Source organism: Colletes gigas, unplaced genomic scaffold (genome assembly GCF_013123115.1).
Source record: "Colletes gigas isolate AHSC1104 unplaced genomic scaffold, ASM1312311v1 Colletes_gigas_Sc00004, whole genome shotgun sequence".
NCBI lineage: Eukaryota > Metazoa > Arthropoda > Insecta > Hymenoptera > Colletidae > Colletes > Colletes gigas.
Window position 1 is genome coordinate 4714736 of NW_025106633.1, and position 12140 is coordinate 4726875.

Genomic DNA, 12140 nt, shown 5'->3' on the forward strand with positions numbered 1-12140 from the left:
GTTTATAAATACCGTATGCTACAAACAGTTTTCTAATCTGCTGTCTACCGATGCTTCGCGTATAAACACACTTTCAGGGAATTTCAAACGGTGACAATAATGAGCGAGGAATGCAATATCTCTTCGTGGTATATTGGAGTCGAACTTTGCCTCCGGTCATTTTCCACGTGCACGCGGCTTAAATCAAACTTCTATGTCTTCTTTCACATCTCGAATTTCGGTGCAACTTTTACAGAAAATGTGGAAGAAAAATTATTCAAGAAACGTTAATAATTTCTCGTATCAGATAATCCATTACTTAATACGTTACCGTGGTATGCATCGTACGTGCCCGGTAATGCACATCGTTTTGCGCAAGTCATACTTCATTGAATCCTCGTTACACGTTAAGAAGACGTCTCCTGTGATATGTCCGTCTTAATCAAAATTTGCATAACCGAGAAAACCGCTACCCTATTTTCGCTGTATCAGCAAATATGAAAGTTTGATTCGAAGCGTGCAGCAAAAATTTGAAAGTCCACGAAAAAATTAAAATTATCAGAGATAAGTGTGTCAGCCGTTGACCATTCTAAAGATTCATTCTGACAAAGCTTATATACCTTTTTTAGTTCCTGCGGAAAGATCGCATCAAATTCGTAGAAACACGTGACAGTTATTCTTTTATCGTCTTACTAAGCTAGAGCTTAGCAGATGCGCGATAAGTAATTACGTGGAATTTTTACCGAGAGGCACTTGTCCCCCTTTTCCCGTAATTGGTCCCGTGAACTCTCGAAGGAAAAAAATTAAACAAACTAAGACAACACTAGTAATTTAAAATTTAATTTTAGATGACATCAACAGGTTGTTGACAGTATTGGCATCGAAGGACGTGCTCGGTAAATATGGACGCTGTCAAGGGCAAAAGGTCATATCAACACGTCGACGATATTGACATCGATGTATCAGACGATATATCGATGTTTTAGAGTACGTGCCAGCAGGATGTTAACAATATCGATGTCAAACGACGTCCCAGGAACGTAATTAACAAACTGGAAGCGGCACGTAAAGTATAAAAGCCTCTCGAGGCGATAATAACTGGCATTCTTACTTGCGTTCGCCGTCGAGAGTGACCGTTGCCGTTCGATTGTGATCACACAGTAAGACATTCAAACTGAGCATTCTTGGTATACTTCCTACAAGTTTCTGACCACTATCTGCCTCCTCATCATTCGAGATTTGGGACTTTAATCCTTCATCGTCCCGTTAGTTCCGCATAATTACGGGTCTGAACATTTCAAACTTCACCAACTCATAGTATTACCTCTTTTTTAAGAATGTACGTAAGTACGTATATAAAATACATTGAAGCGAATTATTATTTAATTTCTATACATGTGCCTGTGCTCATAGGAAAATTTTCAATGACGAAATGTTTTTTGAAATGCAATTTAATAATAAATATAGACCTCTAAAGTTCCATGTTTTTGGCTCGAAGCAATTTCTTCGATGCTATTGATTCGGTCGCGTTGTTTTCTGTGCTAAAGTCGATTGCTGTCCGTCGTCGGACCGTGGATCGATTCGATTCAGTTTTCAGCCACGGGTTACGGTGAAATTGGCTAGTTTCGTCGTGTTTTCGAGGCAGGAGACCCCGGTACCGTGACCAGGTGAGTTCGACTTCCGTCTCAGTCGACGTCGATCGAGAGGATCGCGGTACTCGTGGCATCGAATTCTCGTTGGCTGCTCGAGCGATTTCGAGACGCGGTCACTCGGCAATGGAACACGTAATAGCGAGAGGATTACGCCTCTCTAAAAGCGAGCTGCATCGATTGCACCTTTTTTTACCCGTTGCACCGTGCTGAAGCGCCTCACCTTCACTCGCTGACTTCTTCTTTTTCCGAAGCTCGCCGGGCGTTCCACCGATGAAAACAAACGCCTTCCTCGAGCATCGATTACGAAACTCCGCAACGTCTGAACGCCATTTTATAGAGAAATTTGACAAAAATTATATTTTACCATATTCTTTGTGATTAAAAATGATATGCATCAAATTCTGTAGGAAGGATCGAAGAATTCGAATAATTTTATTCGGGGAAAATGGCTCCTTCGTTTTACTTTTGATTTAAATAAAATTCAGACAAATTTCGTTTTTAATACACTCTCCAAATCTCCCGACCTTGCAGCTGAATTATTTTTTATGTTTTCTCAACTTGTTCATGAAGCATTTTTCTATTGCAAAGGGATAAGATGAAGAAAATATGATAGAATCGAGCCTGTCTGGAAAGTGTCGATTCGCGTATGGTTTCTCGAAGAAATGGTTGGAACAGGAGGAAATCTGAGTCAAAAAATTCGTCGCGGTTGACGAATTAACGAGGTTACGATTTTCCCTCAGTGTTGAGCGCCAAAAGGCAGAAAGCTGGCGCATATTTCTCGAAATGGAATCGTCGAATAGTATGTGTCACTGTGCCGATCTCACAGTTGCCGTGCGCGTAACGCTGCCACGCTCGATCGAGGTTAACGCATCTCTAATGCGACGACGGTGCATCCTCCACGCTGGCTTACCTACTTCGCGATTATCCCATAGCAGAAGGCCCAAGCCGCGAATGGAGCCGAACAGTGTTAACGCGCGTGCCACATTCGCGGCACGCGGAGTGAATTCGCACGACAGCCGCGAGAAACGGATTCCATCGCGAACAATACGCGCGAATTGCGTCGGAAACCGAAGCGAGCGCGCCGCGCGTTCGCCAAGAAGATGGACGACACCAACGATTTAAATTCCCGTAGCTGGAATCGACCTAGAAATTCTGTTTCGAACTTAAATCTCAAACCGTCTCTGCTCGAATTTAAAATAAGATGTACAATATATTTCTCATTAAATTAATAAGCCTGAAAATTGAATTATATGCCATAAGAGGAAGTATTTTTTATTGCACGATGCGTTGACTTCTTTTCATTTGGAGAACGTTTCTTCGTTCGTTCAAGGTTTCGGGAGTTTGGTAAATTTTGTTAAACCGTGTCATCGACCCGTCGAATCTCGAAGGAATTTAGTAGCTCGAGGCACGGAGTTAATATATTGCCGCGTAAAACATATGGAAATCTGTATATCGAATTCCCGCTATTTTATCGCAAAAAGTAATACTAGATTCTCGTGTATACACACCCGACATACTCGACCGTACGCTTTAAAACATGTCACATTCTACGGATCGAAAGTGTGTCAAGTTCAATAATTTGCATTAGCCAAAATATTGTCCACGCGTCGGGCGGCTAAACTGAATTCGAATTGAACTCAAACTCGATTTAGATCAAATTGGATTTCGTGCACCCCAATTCGATTTTCTCCCCGTCGTTTCGAAGTGCAACTGATTTATTGGTACGTCGCTCGACTTATTGGCTCCTGAATTTTTGTTTAGGATACAAAGAAGTCAACCTCTCGAAGAGTTACGTATTCACATGCAAATTTATTTGTATTCGGTGAGATCACGTAGCCACGTTCGAGGACACGTTCTCCTTTGTTACAAAAGAGAGTTGTTTTGCTCCCAAACGAGGACACCAAGAATTACTAAGAGGATGCATTATTACCGGGACATGAATATTCCCACAGACTACGTTCCAAGCTCCTCCACGGGGATCAAATTTTACTTCAACTAGGCTTGACACGCGTCGTTTCCAGAGAAATTCGTACCCATCCTGAATCCTTAAACGCATCCTCGTTGAAACATCTCAAGCTGGCTTTCCAAATTTACATTTTCCATCTTTTGAAAGGAGTATTTCAAAAATCTCTGAGCGCAGCAACAGTGAAATTCAGCAAGTTTGTAATAACGATGATTTCGTTCAATTCTGGCCATTGGGGCCAGAGAAATCCACCCCGTCATTCGACCAGAAAATTCCAATAACCTGGGTCTGGCTTATATTTTCTACTCAAATTGTCACTGCTTCATAAAAATTGGCAGAAGTATTGTTCAATCTGTGTACTTTTACTATAACTCTACTAACAATTTATATACAGCGTCCCACATCGTCAGAAAAATTCCCAAACATTTCGACGGGACCCTTCCACTCCCACAGCGTTTACTTTTTAATTTCGATATTAAATACAACGTTCTCGAGCACGTTCGATTTCATAATTATTCTATCTCAGGGATTCGAGCGCAAATTCAATCTCGGAAGCAAATGTGGGAACCGGCAGCGACAAGCGTCGCCTTTCATTTATCAACCGATCTAAAGTGACACTTTCGGTGTTCGGCTCGTTCGTATTGCCACTTTGCTTGACTTTACACGCGCGTGCCGTGCAGTCTAACGATCCCACGGAAAAGTGTTTCCCCTTACGCAATTTTACGCAGCACGGAAACGTGAATGACCAGGGACAAACGGTTTCTGGAGCAATGGAAGTGAGGCAATGGGTTAACCAGACAGAAAGCGCGCGATCCTCCGCGGAGATGCTTTATCGATAAGGTGCCGTCTCGTTTCTCTCTTTTATTAGATTCAGGTCATCTGATCCGCAACAGGTGGCCGTGTCAGCGCGTTAGCTTCTGACCTAGCCCATTACCACGGCTCCGAAGGCACGAATTTATATGCCCGTCGAGCTTCCGTTCGATTTCCCCCGCGGGGATGTTCCACGACTCGTACACTAAATCCTCGACTCTTCGCGGCGTGTTCCCCGTGGCGATCATTTAACAATTTAACTGTCATGTCGGGCCTTCGTGTCTGAGAACGCAAAACTTCTTCAAATTATAGCATGAAATACACGAACAACCCACGGGGTCGATGGCAGGAACATACTTGGCATTGCAACATTATACAGACCTGTGCATTCGAGTCACCTCATTTATCATTCATTTATCGTTCATTTACAGCTTCGAATGATAGTAAATGTCTTTGGAACACAGTGAAAGCACAAGCTTATTCGTGATCACGAAGAGGAACTTAATTATCAGGGTACAGGAACTTCGTGCATTTTCTTCTTTTCGCAGATTCGAGTCGTGGTCCGCGGACCTTCGTAGACTATGGTTCTGCATATTTCTGAGCAGTGAATCGAGGATGCTCGATCGGCCCAGTGGCACACAAAGCCACCACGGAAAAAGATGCAGCCTTTTAGACCTTATTCTCTACTTCCCAGCGTGTGAGAAGCGGGGGAGGCAGAACTGGGATCGTGACATCTCAGTTTAGCGACAATGTTTTGCTCGATGAGACACGTATTCCACTTAGCTATCGTTCGACGTTTCGATTTTACTAATTCTTTTCAAAATACAGAAACTACTGCCTCCATGTTAATAAACATAACACGAAAATAAAATTTATTCGATCGATCGTAGTCAATATTACATTTTTATGTGGAAAATATTCATATTCCTCCATCTCGGTTGCGCAGAACATCTGCGCATCGGCTTCAAAGTGTCCGCCATGTTGTTTCGAATTCGCTGGTGCGTTTATATGGTTTTTCAATTATCCCACGCTTCATATTATAAACAATAGTACAATCTTTGCCATATCTACACCCTCTGCGACCAAATTTAAGCAAAATTGAATGGTGGACGATTAGAAATACGCTTGTAATTGAATCGTACGGTCGAGGGGTTGACGTGCTTCTTTCCTCGAACTCTGGCCATTAGCCCCAATTCCTTTTCGTTTCGGTTGCAGCTGAGTTTACGTTTCACACTGGACGCGCAAAGCAATTACAAGCGACCGTGGACCATGATTCAACCATGGCTAGTTGTAAACATTATCCGACGTGCCCATATCGCCTTTGAACGCGTAGCTGCGTTTAAGCTTTGCTCGTTGCCCGGTATGACGGATCGGTAAAACACTCCGCGAGACCGATTCCGCGTGTTGTTATTCACGCTCTGTATGGCGTAACCGCTAATTGCTGCTGCCCCTATAAAAATGGTTGTCCGTTGGGGCGGCCAGTACGCGTCGAACATGCGTCGACGTATGTTCCTCGTTCTGTCGCTGTGCGGTTTTTTAGCCGTTTGTAGCTCGGTCGCGGCCCGTCAGGATGTTCAGTCTGGGTTGTCGGTTCCGATCGATTGCAGAAAAGATGAGAGATCGTCATCGTGCGCGACGAGGGTACAGGACGTTGAGTCTGGAGCCAACAGGACGTTGCTCAGACGGTTCAGGAACCTCGATGGGAGATCGTTTGCTTACGGAGACGGGGGTGTCGAAGAGGGTGAGTTCGCTAGGTCCTTGAACTGTCGGATTTGTGCATCTGTGAGTCCCAAGAAGCGTCAGGAGGTCGTGAGAATTTATGAAAAGGGCCACTTCGTGTCGTCTGTGCGTCATATTAAGATTCTATACCAAATATCTAGTTTAATTTCATTTGGAAGATCCCCAGAAAAGAAAAGAAGTATTCTTATAAAGAGAATCGTTCCGTTAGGTCAGATTAAATGGTTTTTTAATGCTATGGAAAAATTTGTTAGAGATGCTACGAGCTAGCTGTTGATTAATTTATATTTCCAAGGAACACTGCGCAGGTCAAGTTCCATGAGAGTGAGTTTTTGCATCGGACTTGTAGTTCAGTTAACTAGAATGATACAGTTCTTCCCAAGGAGCACGCTTCGTGAAAATGTAGAGTATCGTTTCGTGGGAAGAAACCTACGTTGTTGCTCGCACTGGTAGCTAATTATTTAATTAGTCGATTAACGCAATACATTAACAACACCTTGTGGTTTCCTCTTAAGGCAATCTTCGTCGACGATCGCGGACTCGTGATTTTTTTTCCCGCTGGCGACCCTCTCGAGCATCGCGTGACAAGGAGTCCTTTTTATCACTGTTTCTTTATACAGGGTGACCAGAATCAACGTCTAAGGTTCACAATAGTCATCGAGAGGAGTAAGACAGAGATATTCAATTTGATTTCCCTTAAAGACCCGCTATTTTAAGAACGAATAATGTCCACGAACAAAATAATTATGGGACGTTGACATAGACTAAATCTGCTTGCAAGTTGCTCTGTTATTTTTATTTCTATAGCTCCTTTTAAACGCCTTTTCTTCGTCACTCTGTATAGATTGCAGCGACAGAATTGGTCCCCCGAATCGAACGGTGTTTCGATCTTCTCGGAAGGACCGAGAGTGAATTATGTTCTTTTTCTTTAGTCTCCTCGCGCAAGAAGAAAAACAGAGGGTACTGGAAGCTGTTGCTATACTTGCTGGGAGCGGGAAAGCTGACGATGCTTTATTTGTTAGTCAACGCCGTTGCTGCGATCGCTGGGAAAGCTCTGATCGTTGGTAAAGTCGCGCTTGCGATTGCTACCGCGGTCGCGTTGAAGAAATCGTTCGGTGAGCCATTTTTTCTATTATCATCGAGATTTCTAGAACCGTTTCCAACGCGTTTTCTCGCGTAAAATGCGAGAAATGATACAAGGGAAATTAATTATTATTTTCAGAGCACAAGGAGAACAATTTGTACGAGATTGTCAAACATCCGCATCACAGCTACGAACACACGCATAGCTCGAGCGTCGATTTCGATCATCACGATGGATTCGGCGAGCGCTACAACGAATACCGGAAACGGCGAAGAAATTTTATGTAAAATAAAAGAATTTTCCGCGTAACGAATTTAAAAAATAATTTGTATATTTGTTCTTGAAATAAATAACAACAAGCACGTTATGTACATTATTCTCATCCACGAACATATAAAGTAGTTAATAAACGAAACGAATAGTGAAAATATGTAATCTCTGAACGCTTTCTAAATTTTGAAATCTTCTGACTACTAATGATTGCATAAAGTGCAACTGAACGGTATCGACGTCGAAATTGTTCTAAATTTCAATGAGTAAACAGGATGTTCCTTTTAAGTAACCTTTATTTAACACTAAAGATCAGCCATTTTTTACACAATATACATACAAATAACTCCAGCCTCACAAGTCGCAAATAAAAAATAAATACAAGTAATTTTTGGTAGAATACAGTTTATCAGCCACACGGAATAAATAAATATCTCACTACGGGTAACTAAAATTAAATACTTTCGAGTTTTTTTTTTAATAAATAATGCCTTAATACCTTCTGTCACAATTGACGTACCAAGTGTCTCGTTAACATCGATCACAATCATGGTGTGTAACCATATCCTCGTGCTTTATTTTGCACGTACGAATAATCGGAATCGCGTCTATTCTTCTTACTCGTCTATGGAGGTTACTAACCCTCAAGTAGGCTACACTTTTATTTCTAACATAAGCAGACTCGTATCCGCCAAACTCAATATATTTTCTTTCTAGATTGTAAATAAATGAATACCACGGTCACCTTATCTTTGGCCTGTGAATGGTTGTATTTAATTTGTTCTCAGTTTAATTAAAAACTATTTATAGTAAATAGACTCTCGAGGGCGCCTACTTAAGGGTTACAAATCGTACATCTTACGAATCATCGTGCCATAATTACTCTGTATCGACGTTTAATACAATAAAATACCGCGAAATAAGTTAAACTTTCTATCTTTGGACTCAGGTGGGTGGGAGGCCGTCGAGAGCTCTTTGCCAGCCTCCGCTGTAGCCGCCCCCGCCCCCGCCGCCCCCATAGCCTCCGTGGTGTTCAGAGCCGGTCGCGTAGATGACTTCATGGCCACCGCCTCCTTGGCCGGACACCAGCTTCTTCAAACCGACTATCGCGCTGAGGACCAATGCTATCTTGGCAGTCAGCAACGCGGTTCCCGCGAGGAACGCGATTTTCCCGTAAGCCAGTTGCGCCATCATCGCTGGAAAAAACCGATTTCCCATCAGGATCCTACTACATTGACATTCTCAAGTCGAAAAGTAAGAACCTGGATCGCCTTGAAAATTTTAAATACCGTCTCAGGTATCGTACTTTTTTACTTGAGAATCTCTCGGGCGAGACTCTAATTTTTCGCTCACCTCCCACTGCAAGGGCTCCCATCATCAGCACACCGTAACCTTTGTTCTTCTTCCGTCGACCTGGAGAATTAATTTGAAAATTTATACGCGTTCTACCACTGCTTCTATGATAGAAGTTCAAAGATACTTTCGAACTTAGAATCTTCCAAACTAAATAATACATTTTCAATGTAAGTAATATAAATGTATTATTTATGGAACGGTAATCCTTTTAAGGAGACACGATAATTTTACTAGAATTGTGGATGGTTAGGAGCCCACGAACCTTCGAAAGTCTCTCCGGGGATGGTGAGCTGGACGCTCCTGGAGGCCAGGTATTCGTGAAACTTGTTATCCAGCTTCTGGTCCAGGGTCAGCTCTGTGCCATTTTCGTCCTTGAGCGATCTTTCGGTGCCCCTGACAGCGGATGCAGGGTCCCTGGCGATGGTCACGTAGTCGTTGAGCACGTACACCGAGTCGTCGCCGATGGCGGAGTCCAGGATCTCGAGGGCCCTCTGCTTCAGGCAATCGAACGCGTTCCTTTCGCGGGCGCATCTGTCGAACAGCTTCGTGTACTCGTTTTTGCTATCCACCAGCTGCAGCAGAAGCGACAACTGAAGAACGAGAACGAATCCCGCGACCTTGGTACCCGTCATGGTGTCCAGAGGAACCTGTACGATCCTCTGTGCGTTTAATGGTGGACTCTCGAGGCCTACGGGACCGATCTATTTCGCGGCCAGCTGACCGCTGGAAAAATGCCGCGAACTAATTCGAGTTGCTCCGCGCTGGCTCTTTTATAAGGGTATTTGACGTTCTCCTACCATCGAGCCCCGACGGTCGTCCTTACGGAGGCTCACACCTGATCCACGCGCTGTTTAACGCCTCCTCCTTTTGGGAGGAGGGACTGGTCTCCTGAACCAAAACAATGTCGTACAGCCCCGTAAGTAAGTATCCCTCTGACCTGGTTGCCAAGTGAAGCCGAAACCACCGAGGAACGGCCAGCGAATGGGGAATCGAACGCCAGTTCCATTACCGAGAATCTACAGAGGTTCCCAGCCGGAAAATTTCTTTTTCTTCGAGCGTTCTCGCGAGGGAAATTTTTCTACGTCGGGGCATTAGAAAACGGAACACTTATTGTGTAAGACCAGAACGTTAACCCTTAAACGCATAGCGTCTCAAAAATGAAACATTGTCTTGTCGTTCGTGAAAGTTGGAAGTGACAATAAAATTAAAATTTTTCGGAGATTTATTCCTGCTAAAAAGCTATTTTATAGGCAAGTAATACATTGGAATTGCACTGGTTTTTTACTTGAGTCATCTGTTTTAAAAATGATACGGTATACAGAATGGGTATAGTAATCCTACTATATTCTAAATCAATATTTTTTTTTTGTATTTTTGCATTTAAAAGATTTCACAAATCTTAAAAATTTTTGTGAAACTCAGAAGAGATTAAAATTGGGCCTCGTCGAAGTCGAACAATGAAGTCTGGTCGCGAATAAAGTTTTCAATTAAAATTGTGGCCAATTACGAGCGTTTCTCGAGAAAGTTCGCGATCGTTGATTTTTTGTTTAACACGTGGAACGCGTTTAATGACGGGGAAGACGAATCTCGGGGAACAAAGTTCCCGTACTTCGCGGTGAAAGTTGCGTCTGCAATCGTCAAGATCGATCTCGGGGATCGAGCATTGTTCTCCGGCTTGAGTCTTGATCGTTTACGGTGGCCTGTTCGATAGATCGCCGTATGAATTAATTAATGCAGCTCAGATACTGTTAATCTGACACGGATTACGTACCGTGACGCGCCAGATTCGACAAATGACCGGGGCAATTACGTCCACACGAATTTTATTAAACATGTCCACCGGTCGCGTTCGGCAAAATCCAGGACACTCTTTTCCGCGCTTATCGTTCTTGCGAACAGGCAGTGATCACAATTACCCTACTTCGCGCTGAACAGAATACGTGTTAGCCACACTGTATAAAAAAAAAATGTAGATACGTGTAGAAATATGAAATATCGATCCTGGAAATATTTGAATAATTTTTGCATGCGAGAAAGCAGGGAAAATCAATTGAAAGCAGACTGGGGTGCGTTTTTGAGAATTAAAATGCAAAACTATAGCTTGTTTAAAATTAAATTACTGTGGATCTCTTTATCCATCGTGATAAATCTCTATAAAAAGCAATTTGAAAAATAATATTTTCGTTGTACGAAGCTCCTATTGAGAATTTCTATTATGAGAATGGAGCATGATCTCCACGTACAGCTATTATCGGGAACGAGAAAGTGGATTTACAGGCGAACGAAACCACGAACCAGGTATCCATATTGGATCACGAGGTATCATTTATGACTTTTCCAAACGACAACGTGCCACAGATGTCAAACGACAAGGTTTAATCGAAGATACGTTACTTTCGACATTACTATGAAAATGTGAGCACACCTAGGCACACTGGACAATAGTAATAATAAGCATAATTTGATAATGTTTAGTAAACTTCCTTGCTCTATGTTGATATATTACATTTCCTCGATCAACCCTTTCGGGACCTCGACACACACGATATCTTTAAGTCAATAATCTTAAGATGTACAATACATATTCGCACTTTTGTGGCAAGTATACATATACACTTTCGAAACCGTGCAACGATATTTGCCAATATATTTTACAGTCTACATTTAAAATTTGTCCAAGTCTGCTCGAAAAATTATCGGTACTCGAAACGAAAAGCTGAAATATTGTTTAACCAACATAATGGTTGGAAATTATACTACTTTCGAACAGTAATCACCTACTGAACACTCATGGTGCCTAACTTTATTCTTCGAATGACAATTAAATCGTCCAAGATCCGCCATAGTTGAAGAAAAGTTAATCCAACATATCTTCTAAGTTAACGAATATCTCCACATAATATTCCGCATATATCATCCAGCAAAAGCACATTAAAATCGAAGGTGATCGGTTTGAGGTCCTCTTCTTGTTCGGTACCACGTTCCTCCAAAGTCCAAGGAGTCGTCTGGCGTAACTGTAGCTTCGTTCACGGTTGCAGGCCACCCCGTATGTATAAAGTATAATGTAAATTCCGAGAAAAAGAAAACACGAACCGTTACATTGTAACAAATCGGACGTCACGCATGTTCGACGCCGGCAGGCGAGTGCGCAAAACCCGAGCGGTCGAGCGCAGTCGCTCTCGTGCGACGCAGGGGCCGTGAAACGGTGGCGGAAAACAAGGAACTTTTACGGTTGGCTGTCCCCAAGCCGTAATACATGCTCCACCTTGATTGTTACACTTGACATAAG

At 42.7% G+C, this 12140-nt stretch overlaps 2 protein-coding genes across 2 annotated transcripts; one reads left to right on the forward strand and one right to left on the reverse strand.

Moving 5' to 3' along the window:
• Window positions 1-5862: 5862 nt before the first annotated feature.
• LOC122405139 lies at window positions 5863-7512 on the forward strand. Its single transcript, XM_043409671.1, has 3 exons — window positions 5863-6145; window positions 7074-7256; window positions 7364-7512. The coding sequence occupies exons 1-3, from the start codon at window positions 5863-5865 to the stop codon at window positions 7510-7512; spliced, it is 615 nt and encodes a 204-aa protein (XP_043265606.1).
• A 928-nt stretch (window positions 7513-8440) lies between these two features.
• On the reverse strand, window positions 8441-9483 carry LOC122405140. The gene is made up of 3 exons (XM_043409672.1): window positions 9114-9483; window positions 8849-8908; window positions 8441-8691 (listed from the first exon to the last, which is right to left on the reverse strand). Exons 1-3 carry the CDS (start codon window positions 9481-9483, stop codon window positions 8441-8443), a joined length of 681 nt encoding a protein of 226 aa, XP_043265607.1.
• Window positions 9484-12140: the final 2657 nt, after the last annotated feature.

Bases quoted from the DNA above. Each gene is read 5' to 3' on its own strand.
- LOC122405139 (XM_043409671.1), top strand. From the start codon at position 5,863: ATGGTTGTCCGTTGGGGCGGCCAGTACGCGTCGAACATGCGTCGACGT. The intron at 6,146-7,073 runs GTGAGTTCGCTA...CTTTTTCTTTAG, and splicing joins AGACGGGGGTGTCGAAGAGG to TCTCCTCGCGCAAGAAGAAA. The intron at 7,257-7,363 runs GTGAGCCATTTT...TATTATTTTCAG, and splicing joins CGCGTTGAAGAAATCGTTCG to AGCACAAGGAGAACAATTTG.
- LOC122405140 (XM_043409672.1), bottom strand. From the start codon at position 9,483: ATGACGGGTACCAAGGTCGCGGGATTCGTTCTCGTTCTTCAGTTGTCG. The intron at 8,909-9,113 runs GTTCGTGGGCTC...TTAATTCTCCAG, and splicing joins CCCCGGAGAGACTTTCGAAG to GTCGACGGAAGAAGAACAAA. The intron at 8,692-8,848 runs GTGAGCGAAAAA...GGTTTTTTCCAG, and splicing joins GGGAGCCCTTGCAGTGGGAG to CGATGATGGCGCAACTGGCT.